Source organism: Chiloscyllium plagiosum, chromosome 21, assembly GCF_004010195.1.
Source record: "Chiloscyllium plagiosum isolate BGI_BamShark_2017 chromosome 21, ASM401019v2, whole genome shotgun sequence".
Taxonomy (NCBI): Eukaryota; Metazoa; Chordata; class Chondrichthyes; order Orectolobiformes; family Hemiscylliidae; genus Chiloscyllium; species Chiloscyllium plagiosum.
The window spans coordinates 5,760,054-5,786,144 of record NC_057730.1 but is presented as its reverse complement, the minus strand read 5'-3'; the positions used below and the strand labels follow the sequence as shown (position 1 = coordinate 5,786,144).

At 41.3% G+C, this 26,091-nt stretch overlaps 1 protein-coding gene across 2 annotated transcripts in view; it reads right to left on the bottom strand.

Moving 5' to 3' along the window:
- LOC122560491 (E3 ubiquitin-protein ligase MGRN1-like) overlaps positions 1–26,091 on the bottom strand; it is a 165,934-nt gene that overhangs the window by 94,311 nt on the left and 45,532 nt on the right. For both annotated transcript variants that reach the window (XM_043711142.1, XM_043711141.1), the window contains exons 3-4: positions 25,186–25,274; positions 18,156–18,302 (exon numbers count right to left, since the gene is read on the bottom strand). In XM_043711142.1, coding sequence (XP_043567077.1) covers positions 18,156–18,302; positions 25,186–25,274 — 236 coding nt within the window. The remainder of the gene's footprint in view (positions 1–18,155; positions 18,303–25,185; positions 25,275–26,091) is intronic.

Sequence of the window (26,091 nt, the reverse complement as noted above, 5' to 3'; positions counted from 1 at the left end):
TGCAGAGTGAACAAAGCTGGGGATGAGTAAGGATACAATCCAAAGAGTTTTAGACAAGCACAAGTTTATAAAGGGACCAGGTAGACCAAGAGATCATTGTAACAATCCAATCTAAAGGGTAAAAAAGACATGGATGAGGGATTCAGTGGCAAGTGAAGTAACATGGGGAGGACTGAGACAATGCGTGAGAGGTGGAAGTAGACAATCTTAGGCAGATTAATGTATGACTGGAAGCTCATTGTGAGTGCAAATATGACAAAACTTGCAATGATCTGCCTCAGACAGTTATCACAGAAAGGGACAGAATTAGTGATGAAGAAATAAAATTTGAAGTCACATTGAAGATAATGGAATCTAACATCCCACTATTTGGAGGACATATTTGCTCATTTGGACGTTGGACATGCACTTACCTTACAGACAGTGCAGGGGTTCAGGGAGATGGTAAGGTCAGCACCAGAAATCAGAATTTTTTTTTTTGGATGGTGACACGGGGGGCTCAAATGATATCCCTGGGGGAAATCTTCTGATGTGGCTGTGCAAGAATCAAAAGGGAAGCCACTGCAACTGATTCTCTGGTGGCAACTGATTAGACAATTGAAATCAAATGGCAAGGAAAGGTTCAACCAATTGGATAACAGAGGAGAGACACTGGAGGAGGATGGCTTCATAAAAGATCAGCAGTTGCCATAAAGAGGGAGAGAGATTGGGAAGAGACCTTCTGACAGTATTGATGCAATAGTGAGTTGTTTAAGTATAGAGATCAGGGTTGGATGGGATCAGAAGGTACATGGTTATAATTGGAGATTTTAAATTCCACCTATAGTGAATTGAATTGAATTGAATTGAATTGAATTTATTATCATGTGCACCAAGGCAGTGAAAAGCTTTGTCTTGCGAGCAATACAGGCAGATCAGAGTCAAGTAGCATAGGTATGTAAATTGTAATAAGGAATAAGTAGATTGGTAGAGATATTGGGGATATATTAGAAGCTGGTGCCCAGTGCTGTTCCACAAAGGTCAGTGTTGAGACCACAACTTTTCACTTTATACATTAATGATCTGGATGAAGGAATGGAGGGCATTCTGACGAGGTTTGCAGATGATATAAAGAGAGAGGTGAAGGGACAGGTAGTATTGAAGAAGTGGGGAGGCTGCAGAAAGATTTTGAAAGGTTAGGAGAGTCGGCAAAGAAGTGGCAGACAGAATTCAACGTGGGAAAGTGTGAAACTGCACATTTTGGCAAGATGAAGAGAGGTATGGACTATTTTTTAAATGGGGAGAAAATTCAGAAATTTGAAGTGCAAAGGGACTTGGGAGTCATAGTCCAAGATTCCCTTAAGGTAAACTTGCAGGTTCAGTTGGTAATTAAGAAGGCAAACACAAATGCTGGCATTCATCTCGAGAGGACTAGAATATAAAAGCAGCAATGTACTTCTGAGGTTTTATACAGATCTGGTCTGACCACATTAGGAATACTGCGCAGAGGTTTGGGCTCCATACTTCAGGAAGAATGTATAGGCCCTGGAGCGGGTCCAGAGGAGGTTCACGAGAATGATCCCAGGAATGAAAGACTTAACACATGACAAACATTTGAGGATTCTGGGTCTATACTCCAAGGGAGTTTAGAAGGATGAGGGGTGATCTAATTGAAACTTACAGAATACTGAGTGGCCTGGACAGAGTGGACATTGGGAAGATGTTTCCTTTAGCAGGAGACACTAGGACCAGAGGGCACAGCCTTAGAGTAAAGGGAAGACCCTTTAGAAGGGAAATGAGGAGAAACTTCATCAGTTACATAGTGGTGAATCTGTGGAACTCATTGCCTGTGAAGTATATTTAAAACAGAGATAAATAGGTTCTTGACTGTGAAGGGGATCAAAGGTTACAGGACAAAGCAGGAGAAAGGAGTTGAAAAACTTATCAGCCATGATTGAATGGCAGAGCAGACTGGACGGCCAAATGGTCTAATTTCTGCTATGTCTTATGGTCTAAATAGAACAGCTTACACAGTAAAAGAAAAAAATTCTAGAATGCCTAGAATGGCATTTTTTATAACCAATAGGGACTCACAAAACACTTGTGGTGAAATTACTATCTTTACTGCAACCATCCCTATGTCATCCCTCTCATGCCATACCAATTGAATTTCATTCATTGCTCTCATAACCATCCCTCCTCCTCATTACCATTTCCCATTCTATCCCCAGTCATATCACACGGTGCACCTCCTGACATTCCAACGCCTTCCCGCAGCAATGTGAAACAAGTCAGAATTAATTAAAATAAACAGCATGGAAGCATCCAAGGAACAATGTGATTGAATTTGATATAGGGCTTCAGGGAGAGAAGATAGCGAACACTGACAAAAGGTAAACTTCCAAGACAAGAGAAATAAATTGACAGTAGAGTCATAGGGTCATACAGCATGGAAACAGACCCTTCGGACCAATTTATCCATAACAAAGAAGTTTCCTGAACTAAACTAGTCCCATTTGCTTGCATTTGGCCAATACTCCTCTAAGCCTTTTTCTATCCATGTATCTGTCCAAACGTGTCTTCTAAATTTTGCAACTGTACTCATCTCTACCACTTCCTCTGTTCCACATACACCCTACCCTCAGGTTGTCCCTCATGTAGGAATATAAATGACATCTTATCCCTTCAGCACGTTCTGGCATTCAGTGAGATCATTGAATTGCTGATATTTGACCAAATATCTGCACTCTGCCTATGTCCCTCAATATTTCTGGCTGACACAAACCTTCCACATTTGTATGTAAAATTTACAATTGTCCTACCATCAACTGGAGAGGGGGGGGGGGGGGGGAGATTTTAAACTTCGAGATTCCTTTGTCACTTAAGTGATTACTGCTATCACTTCTGAAAGATCAAACAGCAATTCTTAGATTATACTTGGTTCTTTTTGATTTCTCAAACAGCAGAAACAGCTCTATCTTCCCTATCTGTGTCCTTTATCACGGTAAAAATCTGAATCAAAAAACCCTTTCATCTTCCAATTTCAAAGGAAGGTAACCTTTGGTGTAATCTCTTTTGATAATGTAACTCGAGTCCGAAGTATCATTCTGGTAAACATACTCTCCACTGCTAATTGTCCTGCCCAGAACTGTGCTCAGCACTCCAGGTGCAGACTAACCAGGTCTTTGTATAGCAGATTATGGCATAAAGTGCCATTTAAGATAAATATTGAGATTCTGTAAATGAGAACCATTTTTCAAGTCATGGAAACCTCCCCTTAATAAAGGTATCATCATGGGCATCACCTCTAATGTGCCAGTGTAGCCTTTGGCTGAGTGAGAAAAGAAAAAAAAGAGTATTGAGAACTAGAATTCAAACCTGAGACTAAAGTCAAGATTTACTGGGTAGTGATCACCACGCTCCTCGATGCTTCAGAGAGTTGGACAACCTCCTAAAGTACCTCAAATCACAAGAAAAATACCATAAGATCCTCCAAATCTTGTGGCAAGAAAGGCAGTCCAACCTTTCTCAAGCCAATATGCTCAGATGATGGCATTAATCAGTCAAAACCAGCTCCATTGGAACAAAGATGTCATTCACATGCCTAACATCAGACTCCCAAAGCAAGTACTGCAACTCAGACACAACAGAAAACTCTCATACAGAGTCCCTAAAGCATCCCTAAAGAGTCAAGCATCGCCCGAGTAATGGGAGACCCTGACCCAAACAGAGAGTCATTGAAGAAGCAACAGATCACAGTAAGAGACCTGAAAATGTGTTGCTGGAAAAGCGCAGCAGGTCAGGCAGCATCCAGGCAACAGGAGATTCGACGTTTCGGGCATAGGCCCTTCTTCAGGAATCCTATGCCCGAAACGTCGATTCTCCTGTTCCCTGGATGCTGCCTGACCTGCTGCGCTTTTCCGGCAACACATTTTCAGCTCTAATCTCCAGCATCTGCAGACCTCACTTTCTCCACAGTAAGAGACCCATTGGGAATGCATAGAGTTAAGTTAGAACATCAGGGAGCCCACGAACCTCCAAGCATCTCATCCACCCGACCCTTGAAAGCAGGACTTACCCGATATGTGGCACAGTCTGCAGAAAATGCAATGGATTTATCAGCTATCTCAGAATCCATCAAACCACAGTAAAAGCAAGTCTTCCTTGATTGCAAGAGATTTAAGTAGTATGACTGAAGCATGACTATTTCAAGAGGACAAGAATTCAAAGGCTAGCAATCCATTAAAGCTTTTAGATTATTTTTCATACTTTCAAGACATTTTAATGATCTTTGCCCACAAACCCCCAAGTATCTTTAAACTACCACTGTTTCTAACTTGCCTCCATTTAAAACGTTCCCACGTTCTATCATTTTCAGGTGTATATTGAAATCCATCTGCCACACTTCTGTAGATTTACTTTATCAATGTCAATTAATTTTCTGCTTTTATTTACACTGTTTGCAAAACTACTTTGGGTATGTGCAGAGAATCTAGCCTAACCTGCTAATGAATAAACCACATGTGAAGAGAAATGAGAGAAAATCTACACACACACAATTCAATTCAGAATCCAGGTTTAATGAAGATTGCAGAGGGCATGCTTAGAGCAGCATCATTGCTGACCTAAAAATGAAGAGTCAACCTGCTGAAAGCTACGAAACAGGACTGGTTGCATGCTAAATAGCAAAAGGGAGACGGTGGCCTAGTGGGATTATTGCTGGACTGTTAATCCAGAGACGAAGGTAATGTTCTGAAGATCAGGGTTTGAAATGCACCATGATGATGGGATTTGAAAACAATAAAAATCTGGATTGAAGAGTCTAATGAAGGTCACAAATCCATTGCCAATTGTCAGAAAGATCCATCTGGTTCTACAATGTCCTTTGGGGAAGGAAACTGCCATCCTCACCTGGTCTGGCCTAAATGTTACTCCAGACTCAAAGCAATGTGGTTGACTCTTAACTGCCCTCTGGGCAATTAACAATAGGCATGAATGCTGGCCTAACCAGGACACACATACATTTTTTTTTTAAAAAAAGCAGCTAGTGACAGTCAGAGCTAAGTAAACAAAAAGCAAACAAACAAATCAGATCTAAGCTCTGCAGTCCTGCCACATCCCATCAGGAAAGATGGTGGACAATTAAAAACTCCTTGGTGAAGGCAGCTCCACAAACATCTTCATGCCCAAAGACAGAGGAGCCTATCACATCAGTGCAGAAGGTAAGGCTAAAGCAGTGACGACAACATTCAGCCAGAATTGCCAAGTGGATAATGCATCTTGGCATCATAGGTGCCAGTTTGCCACCTATTCCATACACTTCATGGAAGGGAAACAACTGGAGCCACTGCATACTGCAAAGGCTACGCACCCTGCCAACATCCTGGCAACAGTATTGAGGACACATGCTCCAGAACTTGCCACGCCCCCGACCCAGTTGTTCCAGTGCAGCAACACTAGGGCATTTAACTGACCGTGGACACACAAAAAGCAGGTTAATCCACCTCAGTCAAATACCATCCCCTTCAGTGTATTCTCACTTTCAAAGTTGGGGGGAGATTTGTAGCTCGGGTGCTCGTTGTTGTGGTTGTGTTCGCCGAGCTGGGAATTTGTGTTGCAGACATTTCGTCCCCTGTCTAGGTGACATCCTCAGTGCTTGGGAGCCTCCTGTGAAGCGCTTCTGTGATCTTTCCTCCGGCATTTGTAGTGGTTTGAATCTGTACTGGAAGTGGCAGATTCAAACCACTACAAATGCCGGAGGAAACATGACAGAAGCGCTTCATAGGAGGCTCCCAAACACGGAGGATGTCACCTAGACAGGGGACGAAATGTCTGCAACACAAATTCCCAGCTCGGCGAACACAACCACAACAACTATTCTCACTTCCCATCACTTGATGATAATCACGCAGCATCCCTTAGTCAGTAGTAACCTGCTCAGTGATGCTCAGTTTGGGTCCGATCAGCTCAGCTCCTGACCCCATGACCACTTTGGATCAAGCATGAACAAAGGTGGTGACCCAAATTTTTAACTCCTCAATGGCCAAAGGACTACAGGACAGCTAATGTGGGTCCACTTTCAAGAAGGGTAATAGGGACAAACCAGGGAATTACATCCTAGCAAATCTCACATCAGTGGTGGGGAAACTATTAGACAAAATTCTACATGGAGAGGCAAGGTTTGACCAGGGATAGTTTTGATGACTTGCCAGAGGCAGGACATTAGATTAGATTAGATTAGATTACTTACAGTATGGAAACAGGCCCTTCGGCCCAACAAGTCCACACCGCCCCGCCGAAGCGTAACCCACCCATACCCCTACATTTACCCCTTACCTAACACTATGGACAACTTAGCATGGCCAATTCACCTGACCTGCACATCTTTGGACTGTGTGAGGCAGCAGTGCTAACCACTGTGCCACCGTGCCGCCCACATGCCTCAAATTTGATTGAAGTTTTCCAAGTTAATCAGATGTGTAAAAGAAGATAGTGCACTTGATGTAGTCTATTTGTATTTAAACAAAGTCTTTGACAAGGTCCCACATGGGAGACTGATCAACAAGTTAAATGCACATGGGACTCAGGATAACTTGGCAACAGTGATCCAAACTTGGTTTCGTGGTGGAAGGCTGTCTGTGTGGCTAGAGGCCTGTGTCCAGTGGCATACCACAGGGATCAGGGCTGAGTCTCTTACTGTTTGTGATATTTATAAATAATACAGATGAGAACATGCAGAGAATGATCAGTAGGTTGGTGGATGACAGTGTTTGGTTAGGCGATTAATAGTACGAATTACGCCTTGGGTTAAGGAAGATATGGATCGATTGGTCAGAAGGGGGTGATGAGTAGCAGGTAGGATTTAATTGTGACAACTGAGAGGTGATGCACTTTCGAAGAAGGAAGAGGACAAGGAAGTACTTAATGAATGACAGGATGCTCAGAAGTTCAGAGGAACAGAGGGATTTTAGGTTGATTGTCCACAGATCCCCAAAGGTGGCAGGACAGGTCAATAGGGTGGTTAAGGTGCCATAAGGGACACTTGCCTTTAATAAATCATGGCGCAGATTACAAGAACAGGAGGATTATGTTGGGGCTGTACCAAACTTTGGTTAGACCACAGGCAGAGTACAGTGTGCAGTTCTGGTCACCAGATTACAGGAAAGATGTGATTGCGCTGGAAGGGTTGCAGAGGAGATTCACCAGGATGTTGCCAGGATGGAACCCTATAGTTATCAACAGAGAGGCTGGATAGGCTTGGTTGTTTTCTTGAGAAAGGAGAAGGCGGAGATGGGACTTGATTCAGATGTGTACGATGAGGGACATGAACTAGGTGGATAGGAAGCAGATATTCCCTTAGTTGTAGCATCAATAATAAAGGGGCAGGATTTATAAAGGTAAAGGACAGGACATTTTAGAAGGGATTAGAGGAAAATATAATTTATCCAGAAGGTCGTGGAAATTTGGAATGCATTACCTGAGAAGACAGGTAAAGGCAGGAAAGCTCACAGCCTTTAAAAGGTACGTGGATGAGCACATGAAGTGTTATAACTTTCAAGGCTATGGGCCAAGTGCTGGAAAATGGGATTAGAGTAGACAGGTTGATATAGATTCAATGGACCACAGTGACTTTTCTGTGCTGTAGAATCTGTAACATCTCTGTTGGAATTCCTCCTTTTCCTGAAAGTGCCTTCCATCAATGCTGGAAGGAATATTTTCAACAATTCAAATGTGAAATTCATAGTAGCAACTAATTCTCTATCTCCCAGTACCCTGTGGTAGATTTCATGCGTGTATCAGCATTGATAGGAGAGTGACAAGTAGTGAAAGGTTTTTTTAAAAATCAAAGCTGTGGACCTGCTGACATTCCATCTGAGGCTGTTAAAACTTTTGGTCCCATCAAGACTTCATGAAAATGACATGTGTAACTAATTTTAAGAAGGGAGATAAATCAGGATGTGAAAATTAGCAAGTTAGTTCCCTGTTGGCCACAGCAGAGAAAATCATCATACACAACCAGCAGAATTGCCTACTTCCTGTAGCAGAGGAAATCCTCCCAGTGCATGGCTTTGGTCTTGCTGTCAAACTGATCCACACAAATGAGAAGACAATCACAGGGAACTCTTCAATGTATTCATTGACAAGACTAGTTCAATCAGGTCAGTAAATCATGAGATACGATGGATTACACTCTAGAGATTTTGATGTCCAAAAACTTCACCATAATCCTGCAAGTGACTCATGGTTATAAGACTGCAACTACTGAGTTGCAGATCTGAAACTGACACCTTAAAAATTCAGATTAATACCAAGCAAGACTCCTGTTTACAAGCTACCTAACAATGCCTATTCACCTCTTTGAAAGATCAACTGCTCTATGGTGTGACTATTAAATACCGCCTGGATGGAAAACTATTTCACTTCAGTCTCTTGAATGCCGAAAGTAAACCAAATCATCAATGTCATCTCTGATCTACAGCATGGGGGTGACTGTAGCATTGTTACTTTGCACCAAATTAGCAAACCACCACAGATGTCTTCAATTCTGCATACAAGAGTTTTAGCTTGTCCTGAAAAATTGCAGAATGAAAGAAAAATTGATATCAACTCAGATCTAGTCAGTCAAATATTCAATTTCCCAACAATGTTGAAGGAGATACTCCAGAATACGCTGCGCACTTCTCATACCTTGGCAGCCACTTCTCTCTAACGGACACCATTGCTGAGAAGACCCAACACTGGATCAGCTATGTCAGTTCAATCTGCTACAAATTGCCGTTTGCCCATCAAGCTGCTTCATGTTTCAAGTCCAAGCACCTTAACAAGGAAACAGAGTGGTGGCAGAGAAGGAAAGGAAAAAGATTCCGAAATTTAGGCGTTTCTACCTCATGGGACATCTTGCGCCCTGTACCTGGATATCTGTGGGTCACAAAAGCGTCAGTAGAACTTTTATTAATCTGTACTATATTTCTGTCAAGGTCACTATACCTTTGTAGAACATAGACCACAGAAAAGTACAGCACAGAACAGGCCCTTTGGCTCACGATGTTGTGCCGAGATATAATCCTAATGTAAAATATAGTAAGGAGGAGAAAGTGAGGACTGCAGATGCTGGAGATCAGAGCTGAAAATGTGTTGCTGGAAAAGCGCAGCAGGTCAGGCAGCATCCAAGGAACAGGAGAATCGACGTTTCGGACATAAGCCCTTCTTCAGGACTCCTGAAGAAGGGCTTATGCCCGAAACGTCGATTCTCCTGTTCCTTGGATGCTGCCTGACCTGCTGCGCTTTTCCAGCAACACATTTTCAGGTAAAATATAGTAACTTAACCTACGCACCCTCAACTCACTGCTATCCATGTGCATGTCCAGCAGTCGCTTACATGTCCCCAAGGACTCTGCTTCCACCACCATAGCTGGCAACGCATTCCATGCATTCACAACTCTCTGCAGAAAGAACCTACCTCTGACGTCTCCTTTATACCTTCCTCTGAGTATCTTCAAACTATGACTTCTCATTTCAGTCAATCCTGCTCTGGGGAAAAGTCTCTGGCTATGGACTCTATCTATTCCACTCATTATCTTGTACACCTCGATCAGGTCTCCTCTCTTCCTCCTTCTCTCCAGAGAGAAAAGTCTGAGCTTATTCAACCTTTCTTCATAAGGCAAGCCCTCCAGTCCAGGCAGCATCCTGATAAACCTTCTTTGCACCCTCTCCAAAGCCTCTATCTTTTCTATAGTAGAGTGACCAGAACTGGACACAACATTCCAAGTGTGGTCTCACCAGGGACTTGTAGAGCTGCAGCAAAACCTCGCGGCTCTTAAACTCGATCCCCCTGTTGATGAAAACCAAAACACCATGTGTTTTCTTAACAACCCTAGCCACTTGGGTGGCAACTTTCAGGGATCTATGTACTTGCACACCCAGATCCATCTGTTCCTCCACACTGCCAAGAATCCTGTCTTTAATCCTATATTCAGCATTCGAGTTTGACCTTCCAAAATGCATCACTTCACATTTATTTAGGTTGAACTCCATCTGCCATTTCTCAGCCCAGCTCTGCATCCTGTCTGTCACACTGCGGCCTGCAGTAGCCCTCTATACTATCGACGACACCTCCAACCTTTGTGTCATCTGCAAATTTGCTAACCCACCGCTCAACTTCCTCATCCAAGTCATTTATAAAAACTACAAAGAGCAGAGACCTAAGAACAGAGCCCTGCGGGACCCCACTTCCAGGCAGAATACTTTCCATCAACAACCACTCTCTGCCTTCTGTCAGCCAGCCAATTCTGAATCCAGATAGCCAAATCTCCCTGTATCCCATAACTCCTGACTTTTATCAAATGCCATGCTGAAGTCCATACATATCACATCCACTGCTCGACTGTCGACCTGTCTTGACACCTCCTCAAAGAACTCAATAAGATTTGTGAGGCATGACCTGCCCCTCACAAAGCCATGCTGACTGCCTTTAATCACACTATGCTTTGCCAAATAGTCATAAATCCTATCCCTCAGAATTCTTTCCAAAACTTTGCTGAGCACAGATGCAAGACTGACTGGTCTGTAATTGCCAGGGATTTCCCTATTACCCTTCTTGAAAAGCGGAACAACATTCGCATCCTTCCAATCCTCCGGTACGACTCCCGTGGAGAGTGAGGAGGCAAATATCCTCGCCAGCAGCTTAGCAACCTCCTTTCTCACTTCCCGGAACAGCCTAAGATAAATATTCCTGATGAATATTGCAAAATGTGTACACAGTACTTTGTGTAAGGCCCAAATCAAGGCTCTACAACTGAAGCACAACTTCCTCCCCTTTGTATTACAAATCCTTTGAGATAAAGGCAATAATTCCAATTTCTCCACAGAAAGACCAGATGTAGAAACCCATGACCCAAAGTAGACATCATCCTTGAACTAGGAGAAAGTGAGGACTGCAGAATCTGGAGATCAGAGTTGTGAGTGTAGTGCTGGAAAAGCACAGGATGAAGGGTTTGTGCCAAGAACATTGATACTCCTGCTCCTCAGAAGCTGTCTGACCTGCTGTGCTTTTCCAGTGCACACTCTCGACGACGACCATCATCCTCGAATTGGGGGGCAAGCGACCACAATGACCACAATGACCAGCACAAGTAGGAGCAATAATGAACACAAGTGTGAAACAAAAGCAGAAACTGCTAGCGAACCTCATGTCTAACAGTATCTGAGGGGAGAAAGCAGAGTTAACATTTCATGTCCAATGACTCTTTGTCAGAACCTTGAAGAACACATAATGAAGAGTCACCAAACTTGATTGTTAACTGTGTTTTCTCCTCATAGATGATGCTGAGTCTGCTGAGTTTCGTCAGCAATTTTTGCTTTTGTTTCAGATCTCCTCCAACTGTAGTTCTTTATTATACTTATATGAACACAGATAAGGCAGGTCTATTAAATTAAATCATTTAAATATGTTTTAACAGTGGAGGAAAAGAACAAACATGAATGGTAACTGACACCCAAAATAAGGGACCGTTTTCCAGGGTCTGCAGTAGAGACAACTTTTTATTATATTTATCAGTGACTTGAGTGAAAGAATCAAGTTGCACATTCAAGTTGACAGGAAATTGAGGCCCAGTGAATTGTGCAGATGGAAGCAGGAAGTTACACAGCCAGACGTAAACTAAATGGGCTTAAAACATTGGCAGAGGTTCAACGTGGGAGAAGTGTGAAGTTATGCATTTTGTTTCAGAGGAAAATAAACTGGAATACAAACTTTTTTTATGACAAGAGAGAAGGAATTGTGGACCATAAAGTCATCAAGATAGCTTCTGGATTTTTTTGCCTTTATCTCAAAGGATTTGTAATACAAAGGGGAGGAAGTTGTGCTTCAATGGTAGAGCCTTGATTTGGGCCTTACACAAAGCACTGTGTACACGTATGCAATATTTCTCAGGAAAGGCATAGTGACCTTGACAGAAATACAGTACAGATTAATAAAAATTCTACTGATGCTTGCAGAGGCAAATTATGAGAATAAATGCCTAAACTTAACTTGTATTCCTTTGTGTTTAAAGGTTAAAGGGTGATGTAATCGATGTATTAAATAGCAAACAGATTTGATAAGCAAAGGGAATATTTCTACTGACGGGGGATCCTGGAAAACATCACACAATATTAAAACTAAAGCCAGGTTATTTAAAAGTGAAATCAGGAAGTACTTTTTAAAAGAACTAAAAAGTAGGGAAAACCTAGAATTCTATTCCCAAAAGACAGAACAGTGGGTTAAGTGGAGATTTTGCCATATTTATTGGTAACAGGATTTTGGTAACATGAAGCTATCATGGAAGGGGAGCAAATAACGGAAAATTAAGTACAGATCATCCGTAATCTGGCTGAATGTGCTTAAGGGACTGAATGGTTTGCTCCTGTCCCCTGTATCTATATTCAAAAATAACTTTTGCAGAGCGCAAAAAGCAATTACATTCAGCATAACTCATTTCCATTTTTAAATGATCCCAGAATGTTGAGATTTCCTCTTTTTTGTCAAATTCTTTTCAAGGTCCAAGAGACAAGACCAAAAATCTGTTGGTATAAACTAAATAAAACTCAAACAGGAAGGATTGTGACCAGACAGAAATGAAACAAAGTTTTCAATTAATCATGATGCGTTACACCAAAAAGGGAAATCAACTCAAGATGAAAATAATTCTTTTTCTGCCCATTTGAATTTTGTCGATATGGCAGCCTAAATGCAGTTGATCTTGGAACTGTTACCTTATTGGTGGATAATTCCAAACTTATCCCCAGCATGGGCTTTGCATTACTTGTACATCTTCCCACTAAGCAACTAAAACAGTTCATTGACAGTGCTTGCTATGACACAAAATGTAAAGCACAGAATTATCAGGGAAGAGAATATTAAATTTGGACACTTTATCCAAAGGGAAATTTCAAAACTGGAAAACAAACCATGGTTAAGATATTTAGGCAACAGGACCTGGCAGTGATAGCTGGCTGTCGAACAGCTGGAATAAAGTTGATTTACTGATGAAAGAAGCGGAACTCATTTGGGCAAGAGTCATAAGCTCTCTACAGACGTAGACAGAGCTTGCTATCACAGGGAGAACATGGTGATCAGGAACAGAACACTCTGTAAACTGATTGCTAAAACTGAGACTTCAGTGCAAGTAGGAATGCAGTGCAGAGGAAGAAGGTAGTTTTTTAAAATTCTTTTTGTGTTTAGCTAGTTCAGTGCTTTTTTTTAAAACTCTAAGCTAAGAGACTGTAACTTGTTATTACTTTCCTACATGAGTAACTAGTTACTTAACCAAAAAATAAGACTGGAGACATGGCAGGATAGGTGATATGCTGGACAGCATTCCAATCAGACACCTACATTAGCAGCTCAAGCAATTTCAGATCAACAATGCTGAACAGGAGTTTGAATTACACGTATTGCAGGACATCAGTGTGGGGGAGTTACCTGGGCATTGTCCGACAAAGCAGTCACACCGTTATTAGGAAAAGCTATAGATTTTGTTAATGGTCAAGAACAGGAGATATGGAATCGAAATCATGCGAGTTCAGAGGAGCAATAGGTGTCTATGGCTTCAGGCCCGTCAGATCTTTGAAAGTCACGGAGTGTGTTTTGAGTGGCAATGTTCAACTTTGAAATGAGACTGGATGTATCGCTACCGAAGTCAGTCCCCTGTCAACAACAGTACACCTTGGGGAATGGAATTAAGCAATTCTTTATCTCTTTTGATGTCTTTGTTCCAAAGAAACACTTAATCATTCCTATTCCCGTCACTTCCTCAAATTCAAGAAGATTGAATGTACTGACATGCAAGTGGTTCAAGTCATCCGAGAGATTGTCCAGCTTATTTATTTTTCCCCACTATCAGCCATCTATTCAATTCCCTCCTGTCCCTTCTACACTTCATTACAATAAGTCGTACAAGGAGTTCATAAGCTTTTATCACCAAAACACAGACCACCCATTTAGCTAGCTCTGTTACTTTTCCTTTCTCTGATCCATAAGTCAAACCTCCCCTCCAGTCTGCTCAAGCATCGTCCTGAAGTTGAATCTGTCTTTACTTGCTAGATCATCTGCCCTCACACCTTCTCAAGCTCATCTCATGCCAACCAGAAAATCACCACCCACAACTGACCTGACGAAAGCTATATTTGAAGGTGTAAAATTAACAGGCAAAAAAAAAACAGCTGATCCAGCAAGCTCACTGACCAACTTGTCATCTTAACCAGCATGCTAAAAGACAAAGGAAATGTTCCCACTCTCATTCCATTCCATTCCATCCCATCCCTTTGAAAGATGTTTTCATCCATCCCTTTGAAAGATGTTTTCATCCATCCCTGGTCAAAAACCAGGGGACTGACTTCGGTGGCGATACATCCAGTCTCATTTCAAACTTGAACACTGCCACTCAAAACACACTCCATGACTTTCAAAGGTCTGACCTTGTGAACTGCTATCCCATCTTCACACTCCCTTTGCTCTTCAAAGTCCTTGAGTACGCGTTAGTTGGGAAAAAGAAAATCCAAATTCAATTTTATTCTTTCAACTCAATTTGAACCACTACTGCTGCCACAGCATTAATACAGTATGAAGAAAATGTATAAACAGCATGAAGTAAAGTGCTTTCATCACCTTTACAGCTTTTTATAATCAACACCACCTCATCTAAGGTTTCTCACCCTTTATAGTATTCAGGATCCTCCCCTTGCTTCGTTACACACCTACTTATATGATTGTAACCAAGCATCTCCAGCAATGGTCACACATAGGGAAAAGAGCAAAATCCATGCTCTGGTTATCTCTTCTTCCCCTTACACTTTATCCTCTAACCTCGGAGGATGATCAGGAAAGATTGGGTCAGCATCTATATGTTCACTACTGAAAATCAGTTCTGCCCTTGAAACAAATTTTGGATTCTGTAATGAATCTGCAGTTTATTTTTCTGATATAATTTATTCCCCTTTCACCTCCAGACTCTTTATAAATCAATACTGTCCCGGCCGGACTTGCGTTCGCCATTAATTTGAAATCATTCAGAACTTTGCTGTCCATAGCTTAATTACCAATATGTTGCATTCAGCCATCACTCCACGCTCAGTAATTACATTGCAGCTCGATCGCTAATAACTTTCATTCTAGTTTTAAAAATTGCTCCACTATCTGGTATCTTTGCCGCGAACCTACTGAGATCTCAGTACTTCTCCAAGCCTGGGCTTTTGCACATCTGTGATTTCAAGAACTCTTGTTAACTTCTATACCTTCAACTATGTTCAAGCTCTGTAATTCCCTTTTTAAATTGATAAACTTATATAATACTCTTTCTACCTAATGTATCTTCAAATCTCTTTCTGTAACAAAGATTTTGGTCTCCTGACCCAAGGCCTCCTACCATATTTGAGCGTCAAATTTTGTTTGACAATGCTGTGAAGCTCCCTAGGGCATTTTCAATGGATTAGGGGTGCTCTACAAATACAAATACTTCTTGCATATAGGTCCCTGATTGATTTCACAGGTCAGCACAACATCGTGGGCCAAAGGGCCTGTGCTGCGCTGAATTGTTCCTCAGCCTTTCCTAGTAAGGCCTCTTCTCCATACCAGGCAACATCATGGCAAGTCTCCTCTGAACCCTTTCCAAAGTTTCCATATCTTCCCTTTCATGCAGTGACCAGAATTATACGCAATACTCCAATACGCAACATCACAGTTGTGTGCAGCTGCAGCATGTCCTCATGATTCAGAAACTCAATCCCTCTAACAATTAAAGCTAACACACCATATGCCTTCTTAAAACTTTATCAACCTGGGTGGCAACATTCAAGGATCCATGTACCTGGACACGAGATCTCTCTGCTCATTCACACTACCAAGAATCTTACCATTAGCCCAGTACTCTGCATTCCTGTCACTCCTTCCAGAGTGAATCACCTCTCACTTTTCCACATTGAATTCCATTTGCCACCTCCCAGCCTAGCTCTGCAGCTTATCTATGTCCTTCTGTAATCTACAACATCCTTCATCACTATCCACCCTTAGTGTTATCCATAAATTTACTAACTCATCCTTCTACACCCTCAATCAGGTCATTTATAAGAATGACAACTGACAGTGGACCCAAAACATATCCTTGCAGTACACTACTAGTAAATGAACTCCAGGATGAACATTTCCCATCAACCACCGCCCTTTCTTTCAGCTAGCTAACTTCTGAACCAAACCACAAAATGACCCTCAATCACATGCCTCCGTATCTTGTGCAATAGCCTACTGTGAGGAATCTTATCAAATGCCTTACTGAAATCCATATACATCACATCAACCACTTTACCCTCATCCTTGGTCACTTTCTCAAAGAACTCAATAAGGTTTGTGAGGCACGACCTACACTTCACAAAACCATGTTGACTATCCCTAATCAAATTATTCCTTTCTAAATGATTAGAAATCCTATCTCTTCCAACATTTTCCAACACTTTACCCACATCTGAAATAAGGCTCATTGATCTATAATTACCAGGGTTGTCTCTACTCCCCTTCTTGAGCAAGGAGACAACATTTGCTATTCTCCAGTCTTCTGGCACTATTCCTATAGACAATGATGACAGAAAGATCGAAGCCAAAGACTCTGCAATGTCCTCCCTGGCCTCCCAGAAAATCCTAGGATAAATCCCATCTGGCCCAGGGGACTTATCTATTTTCACACTTTCCAGAATTGTTAACACCTCTTCTTTGTGAGCATCAATCCAGTCTAGTCTAGTAGCCTGTATCTCAGTATTTTCCTCGACAACATTGTCTTTTTCCACTGTGAATACTGACCAAAAAAAATTCATTTAGCGCCTCTCCTATCTCCTCGGACTTGATGCACAACTTCCCACTACTGTCCTTGATCGGCCCTAATCTTACTCTAGTCATTCTTTTATTCCTGATATACCTATAGAAAGCTTTAGGGTCTTTCTTGATCCTACCTGCCAAAGACTTCTCATGTTCCTTCCTGGCTCTTCCGAGCTCTCTCTTTCGGTCTTTCCTGGCTAACATGTAACTATCAAACGCCCTAACTGAGCCATCACAGCTCATCCTGACATAAGCCTTCTTCTTCCTCTTGACAAGAGATTCAACGTTGTTACTAAACCACAGCTCCCTCGTTTGACCACTTCCTGCCTGCCTGCCAGGTATATACCTATCAAGGACAGGCCATACTGTTCCTTGAATCAGCTCTGCATTTCACTTATGCCCATACCCTGCAGTTTCCTTCCCCATCCTATATATCCTAAATCTTGCCTAATCGCATTGTATTTGCCTTTCCCCCAGCTATAACTCTTGTCCTGTGGTATATACCTATACCTTTCCATTACTATAATAAACATATCTGAATTATCACTATCACCAAAGTGCTCAACTACCTCCAAATCTAACACCTGGCAGTGTTCATTACCCAGTAGAAAAACCTAATGTGGCCTCGCCCCTTGTTGGCCACAAGCCAACATTAGAGAAAAAGTTGAGAGGTGACTTAATTGAGACATACAAGATAATCTGAGGGTTAGATAGAGTGGGCAGTGAGAACCTTTCTCCTCAGATTGTGATGGCTAGCACATAGCTTTAAATTGAGGGATGATAGATATAGGACAGATGTCAGAAGTAGTTTCTTTACTCAGAGTAGTAAGGACGTGGAGTGCATTGCCTGCAACAGTAGTAGACTCGTCAACTTTAAGGGTATTTAAATGGTCACTGGATAGACATATGCATGAAAATGGAAGAGTGTAGAATAGATGGACTTCAGATTGGTTCCACAGGCTAGCGCAACATCAAGGGCCGAAGGGCTGGTACCGCACTGTAATACTCTGTGTTCTAAGGTGATCCTCCATAAATCCCAGTTATGTCAAGAGGTTTCTGGTCAGCCTATCTAGTAGTGACTTTTGCAACTTTGTTTATTTATCGGATTGCATATGAGCTGGCTTCGGGGAATTCTTCTATATTAAAGGTGTTACATAAATGCAAAGTAGAGGGCTGTCCCAAGTGGGTTGAATAAACATTTTGCCAAAATTGGATTTAGTCAAGTCATACCCTACATTGCTTAAATGAGCTTTCAAAATTTTCAAACTGAAAATCCTATAGGATTTTATAGATTTACCTGATATTTGAAAATTAAAAATCCTTATTCACTTACACTGCCATACCACCATGGAATTCCTCTGTTGCCTGACAATAGATGGTTATTGCAACACGCGCATCAGCATCAAAGGTAAACTCCACACTGTAGAGCACTTTTGGCTTTGCATTCTCGTCTGTCAGACTGTCAGCTTCATCTTTGTACCTGTAAGGGAGTAAATATAAATACATGCTGACATACGCCATCAGCTATTAACAATACTGAATTAATAGCAAAGGAGCAGCAGTTAAGTGACAATTTAAGTACCCTGTGTCAATCTCAAAACAATGTTATTTTTTAAATTCAAGGTTAACACTCTTGCCTGGACAGAAAATATCAAGTAGTTAAGCTCATTTATATAAAGTTATGCTCTCTACCCACCTCCACAAACCTCTAACAAGAGTGTAAGCATTCTTATCTACAGTTCAAGTACACTGTAGATGTCATAAGTTTGCAAAAGTTGCCTTCACCACAATTTATTTCTGGCACACCAATGGCACACACAGCACTTCATGTTCACAACTCTCTTAACCTCTACACAAAATCACTTGGTCAAAATATCTAGTCAAAGTTATACACATTTCCAATCATACCCAAGGTACCTACAATTGACTGACAGAAATTCCTGAAACTACTCATCATTGAGCAGTCTGTTTGGGTGGCCAAAAACACTCAAATAACATTATTAACAAAAAACTGGAATTCTCCCCACTCCCCCTCAACCACCTTACTTCTCCTGTTCAATGAAATATGAACAGAAATTGTACTTCAGATAAGAAAATGAATGCCATATTGCAATCAAAGAGTACATGGTTAGCATTTGTGGAAAATTAGTCATTCAGCAAATGTTATTAATATTTGTATGTACCTGCTTCTCAATAAAATGGTTCATTATGTTATGAAGGTTAATGATTGACCTATATTGGGGGAACTTGCATAAGTTTATTTAGTTAATTCAACTTTGCTTTAAAGATTGCTCTTGAAGCTTTTAAATCTACACTCATCAAGACAGAATAACGCAAGAATATTAATTTACTGTGTAGAAGATTATTTAGTATGAGGAGATAAGTTAAACTACTTCAGAAAATAGGCTCAGGATTTATTAATGTTTTTGGGTGGAAAGATGCAACTAATGGAGTGCCACAAGGATCAGTCCTGACACCTCAATTATTTACCATCTATAATTAATTACTTGGGAGTGGAGCTGGCGTGTAATGCATCAACATTTATTTGAAATAAATCCAGAGAGGCCAGTATCCTGTCACCAATACACCCTTTATTTACACATGGAAAGTTGTTGACAGTGATCCAGCTCCCTCAGAGTCAAAATTTGTGACACTCCTGGTTTTAATCTGTCAGTCAGGGCTTCCTCATTGGACCAGGTTAACAGCCTCAATCAGGGAAATCATTCAATGAGTCTAGATGACAGTGGTGCTGGAAAAGCACAGCAAGTCAAGCAGCATCCGAGGAGCAGGAAAATCGAAGTTTCGGGCAAAAACCCTTCATCGTTCTATGAGGCCCACCTAGCTGACCTCATCATAGAAGATAATTCAAAAAAAGGCAGGAGGACATGTTATGACGATGACATAAGGAATCTGCAAGGAGATGGAAATGAATCGAGTGAGTGGTCCAAAACTTGGTAGATGGAGTATACTACAGGAAAATGTGAGGTCATGCACTTTAGTAGAATCAAAAGGCAGTCTATTATTACATTAAAAAAAGGTCAATATTTGTCACACAGATGGATCTGGATATTACAATGGATGCAGCACAAAAAATTGTCATGAAGGTGAAGCAAGTAATTGAGGCAAATGGAATCTTAGGCTTAATTGTTGGGAAGGAGGTATTTAAAAACAACCGAGTCTTACTGTACAGACTGCACCTCGAGTACTGACTAAAGTTATAGTTTCCATGTTGAAGAAAGAACATACTGGCATTTAGCCAACTGACAAGACATTTATTAGTTTGGTTCCTGGGATGAAGAGGTTGACCTTATAAAGAGGTAGCCAGGTTCAGCTTTATTATTTGGTTTTAGGAGAATGAGGGGTGATTTTTGAGAAGACATGTCCACTAGTGGAGGAATCTTGAACTGGGGGACATTCAATTACAATTGAAATGCAAAGAAATTTCTTCTCCAAGAGGGTACTGAATTTCAGGCACTGAACCTCAGCTGTGAAGGCGAAACCACTGAAAGTATCAAAAGAGGTAAATTTCTGAATTTCAGAGGAGCTGAGGACTGTTAGAAGCTGCCATAAAAAGAAGAGTGAGGCCCGAGGCAGATCGGTTCACGTTATAGTCTGGTTAGCCTGGCTTGACAAGCCAAACTGTCTATGCCTGTTCCTATTTCTTAAGAGTAGTTTGTCTCATGAGGAAAGGTTGGACAGGATGGATCTATTTCCACTGAATATAGAAGAGTGAGAGGTAACTTGAGCGAATAGTCTCAGATCTTGAATGGCCTTGACAGGCAAGCATGGAAAGGTTGTTGCCTTCTACGGATGAGTCCAGAATGGGGAGCACTCTTAAAATTCAGCAGAGATTACAGGGCTCAGATATTTTTTCTCTGAGGGTTATGATACTTTGGAACACACTGCCTCAGAACTCAATGGAAGCAGGCTCATTGAATATTTTTAAAGCAGATGTACATGGATGCTTGTTTGATAACAGAATTGAGGCAGCAAATGATCTACTTGTACTCCTAGTTTATATGTTCACAAATGTCTGAGCTCAAGGACCTGCACACATCCCTTATATTAGCAATTTTGAATTTGGTCCATTGACAGGGACCTCGGAGCAGCTACTCGAGAAGGTGCAAAATTTGATCTCCTTTGAAAATAAGGCAGGGTAGGTGACTGAGGTGTCAGTGGGGGCGCACTTTGGGGCCAGTGGCCATAATTCTATTAGTTTCAAAATACTGACCGAAAAGGATACACCAGACGTAAAGTTAAGTTCAAATTGGAGGAAGGCTAATTTTGACAGTATTAGGCAAGAACTTCCAAGAGTTGACTGTGTCAGAAATTCGCAGATAAAGGAACAGCTGGAAACTGCAAAGCCTTCAAAAATAAGATAACGAAAGTCCAGAGAAAGTATATTCCTGTTAGGGTGAAAGGAAAGGCTGGTAGGTATAGGGAATGTTGGATGACTAAAGAAATTGAGGTTTTGGTTAAGAATAAGGAAGCATATGTTAGGCACAGTCAGGAGAGATCGAGTGAATCCCTAGAAGAGTATAATGGCAGAAGGGGTATACTTAAGAGGGAAATCAGGAGGGCAAAAAGGGGACATGAAATAGCTTTGGCAAATAGGGTTAAGGAGAATCCAAAGGGATTCTATGAAAACATTAAGGATAACTCGGGAGAGAATAGGTCCCCTTAAAGATCAGCAAGGCGGCCTACGTGTGGAGCCACAGCAAATGAGGGAGATACTAAGCAAGTATTTTGCATCAGTGGGGAGAAGACAATGAAGATATAGAATGTGCGGAAATAGATGGTGACATCTTGAAAAATGTCTATATTAGAGAGAGGGAGGTGCTCTATGTCTTAATGCATAAAGATGGATAAATCCCCAGGACCTGATCAGGTGTACCCTAGAACTCTGTGGGAAACTAGGGAAGTGATTGCTGGGCTCCTTGCGGAGATATTTGTTTCATTGATAATCACAGGTGAGGTGCTGGAAGACATGGTGACACTGTTTAAGAAAGGTGATAAGGACAAGCCAGGGAACTATAGACCAGTGAGCCTGAGGTCGGTAGTGGGCAAGTTGTTGGAGGGAATCCTGAGGGACAGTATATACATGTATTTGGAAAGGTAGGGACTGATTAAAGATAGTCAGCATGGCTTTATGCATGCGAAATCATGTCTCACAAACTTGATTGAGTTTTTTGAAGAAGTAACAAAAAGGATTGATGAGGGCAGAGAGGTCGGGATGGTCTATATGGACTTCAGTCAGACATTTGACAAGGTTCCTCATGGAAGACAGATTAGCAAGGTTAGATCTCGTGGAATACAGGGAGAACTAGCCATTTAGATACAGAACTGGCTCAAAGGTAGAAGACAGAGGGTGGTGGTGGAGGGTTGCCTTTCAGACTGGAGGCCTGTGACCAGTGGTGTGCCTCAAGGATCGGTGCTGGGTCCACTACTTTTCATCATTTATATAAATGATTTGGGTGGGAACATAGGAGATATAGTAAGTTTGATGTTGATACCAAAATTGGAAGTGTAGAGTACAGCAAAGAAGGTTACCTCAGAGTACAACAGGACCTTGATCAGATGGGCTGAGGAGTGGCAAACGGAGTTTAATTTAGATAAATGTGAGGTGCTGCGTTTTGGAAAAGCAAATCAGAGCAGGACGTATACACTTAATGATAAGGTCTTAGGGAGTGTTGCTGAACAAAGAGACCTTGGGGTTCAGGTTCATAGTTCCTTGAAAGTGGAGTCACAGGTAGATTGGATAGTGAAGGCAGCGTTTGATATACTTTCCTTTATTGGTCAGAGTATTGAGTACAGTAGTTGAGATGTCATGTTGCAGCTGTAGAGAACATTGCTTAGGCCACTTTCGGAATATTGCAGCAACTCTGGTCTCTCTCCTGTCAGAAGAATGTTATGAAACTTGAAATGGTTCAGTAAAGATTTACAAGGATGTTGCCAGGGTTTCAGTAATAGGAAGAGGCTGAATAGGCTGGGGCTGTTTTCCCTGGAGCATCGGAGGCTGAGGGGTGACCTTATGAAAATTTATTGAATCACGAGGGGCATGGATAGGATAAATTGACAAGGTCTTTTCCCTGGAGTGGGGACTCCAGAACTAGAGAGCATAGGTTTTGGGTGAGGGGGGAAAAATTTAAAAAGGACCTAAGGGGCAACTTTTTCATGCAGAGGGTGGTGCATGTATGGATTCAGATGTCAGATGAAGTGGTGGAGGCTGGTACAAATACAATATTAAAAAGGCATCTGGATGGGTGTATGAATAGGAACAGTTTCGAGGGATATGGACGAAGTGCTGACAGGAGGGACTAGATTAGGTTAGGATATCTGGTCAGCATGAACGGGTTTGACCAAAGTGCCTGTTTCTGTGTTGTATATCTCTGTGACACTAAGTGAAGCAGTTATGGAGATCCTGAAAGTCGCAGTGAAAGAGCTACAACTGTTGAAATTATCTAATCAGTCAATGTTCTTGCAGCCTGTGTCAACAGGAGCAGGGAACTATAGAAAAAGCAAGCTAACTGGCCATACAACACCAAATCATACAGGCCAACATCACTTTGTCGTTTCTTGTTATGTTCAACATGACAGGTCACAGGTTAACATGTATATTTGCACCATTGGAATGTAAATATCACCAGCACACAAATGTTAACAAATGATAAGCTTTTTAGGAACAGTGCAAAGAGTCAATAAGAATGTTGAAGATAGTTAGTTTTTCTGAATTCCTGTCAGCTGTGACGTGGGATGGATAAGCAGTTATACTTTTGGCTACAATTTGTCAACATGTCTCTAAGACAATGTCTGTCCTTGTTGTACCAACAACTGTGCCTTCATATTAAGGCAAAGGTCAGTAGTGTTTCTAACTTTACATGCTAAACTAACCAAAAGTCCACAAATGGACTGCCTGAGTAGCTTTTGAATACTGACTGTACCCTAACATGGATTTCCTGGCAGCTTAATTCAGTGCACTCAAATAGCAGTCTGCAACTAGTGGGATTGTTTTTCATGGAAGGATGAAACAATATCTAGTAAGAAATTCTGTTCAATCCTTTTAACATGATGATTTGCACAATTCTACAGGTATAAGTGTTATCATGGTTTTAGGTATTACTTTGACTACCTTTACACAATTTGAATTTTAAATAGCAAGGAAACCACTGCAATAACAGAAGCAATGGTTTGTCTTGCACATATCACAAACAATCAAAATGATGTCAAAATAAAAGGAGGCAGAAAGCAAACCAATATTAAAGTGGATATTTTTCTTTTGCTCACAACTCCTGGCTTGTGGAAAAAATGCCCCTCAGACACTGAAGATAACTCAACAGGAAGATGTTGAGGTAACGTGTATCTTAAATCTGAGTGAGGGTGCTGAATTAGAAGAGTATTATATGGGATTTCAAGGATGATTAAAGCATTTAGGGAGTAGCTCCTGAAATACTAATTCCTTGGGAAAAAGGAATTCTCCTGATTTAGCCATTTTCCTACCTTGTGATTCACACTTCAAATACAAGCACAGTTTCCTTTCCTTCTGAATTCCCAAGTCCTTCCCTATACCAGTCTTAATACAATTTCTCCTAACGTCAACATCTGTCCTTCTAGCGTTACCTCCAAAGTTCATGTCTTGAAACATCCAGCTCCTCTAAAGATATGAAGGTAAGTTATGGCTGTGATCGGGCAAATAAAATTCAAATAAATTTGAGCTCACTCAAGATTTATGACATGGTGTTTGACAATGATACATTTCAACATGTCTATGCAAATTGTGTGTTTAATTCAAGTTGTCATTATATGCTCAAAAACCCCAGTGCTGCATATGCTTTTGTATCGCTACTAATCATTTCAGAGGGAAAGTTTATTTTGAAATGTTACACATATTTAACCTCTGTTTACTGTGATCCATCCATAAACAAAAACATATATTCAGGTTGCTTGTGTAAAAAGTTGTAGCAGCAGGATAACATTGCCAGGCTATGATAAACAACAGCTCACATGGGCAATTTTCCACTCCTTCAGCTCCCAGTACAACCAATTTCCCTGGAGGTAATATCAAATAGATGGTCAGTTCAGCAAGGAAAACAAGCCATCAAGTCAGCTGTACTACCCAATTATACTGGCAGAAGCCCAAGTCTAGTGTGCTTCAATTAAAATGAACAGCTTCATTTAAAAGAATCACAGAATGAGGAGGAATATAATAAGACTGTGGAAACTTGCTAAACAATCTGGAATAGGCACTGTAATTTTTTTTAACACAATGATTAACAAGGACATAAGGCTAGACTATGACCAAATGAAACAATAAATTCCAAAAACTTCAGCAATTTTTTTTTCTAACCTTTTGTACAGATACTGACCTGACCAAGCGAAGAGAGTCTTTTCGAATATTAACCAAACTGCGTAAGGTCTTCACAGGCTCATGAGCCGCTGGTGTCACATATGGAAACTGAGATTGAAGAAAAATCATATCAATACATGAATCCAGTGGTTTAAACGAAATACATAACATTCAAAACAATAAAGGACAAGCTGTTTCTTAAATGGAGGGAAACATCCAGTGTGTTCCCAAGGGGTCAGAAGGACAACCACTGGCAATTCTGTACAATATGTTGTAATGATTGGGCATGCAAAACATAATTGCAAAGTCAGCAGGTCACATAAAACTCCGAATGCGAAAACAGTAAGAAATGCCCACTAAGCCAAGTACACCTTTGTCTTGGTAAGAACACTACAACTTCCTAGGTGTATCAATACAACTCCACTCTGACTTCTTTACACTTAGACTCTTGTCCCTTTGCCATAAAGGCTTATTTGCTTTCTAAACAGGCTGCTAGAAAAGTACCATAGTCAAGGACTTAAGTTCAATCAGAATTGAAGAAGCTGGGATGGTATTTTTAAAAGTAGAGATGGTTAATAGAAGATTCAACAGTGATCGGACTGGACTCTTCCTGCTTTTGGCAACAAAGCATACCTGGGTAGCCTACCACATTGAATACAGCTATCTGACCAGCAAAGTTTGTGAGAAGATTTGTAGCTCGGGTGCTCGTTGTTGTGGTTCTGTTCACCGAGCTGGGAATTTGTGTTGCAGACGTTTCGTCCCCTGTCTACGTGACATCCTCAGTGCTTGGGAGCCTCCTTTGAAGCGCTTCTGTGATCTTTCCTCCGGCGTTTATAGTGGTTTGAATCTGCCGCTTCCGGTTGTCAGTTCCAGCTGTCCGCTGCAGTGATCGGTATATTGGGTCCAGGTCGATGTGCTTATTGAT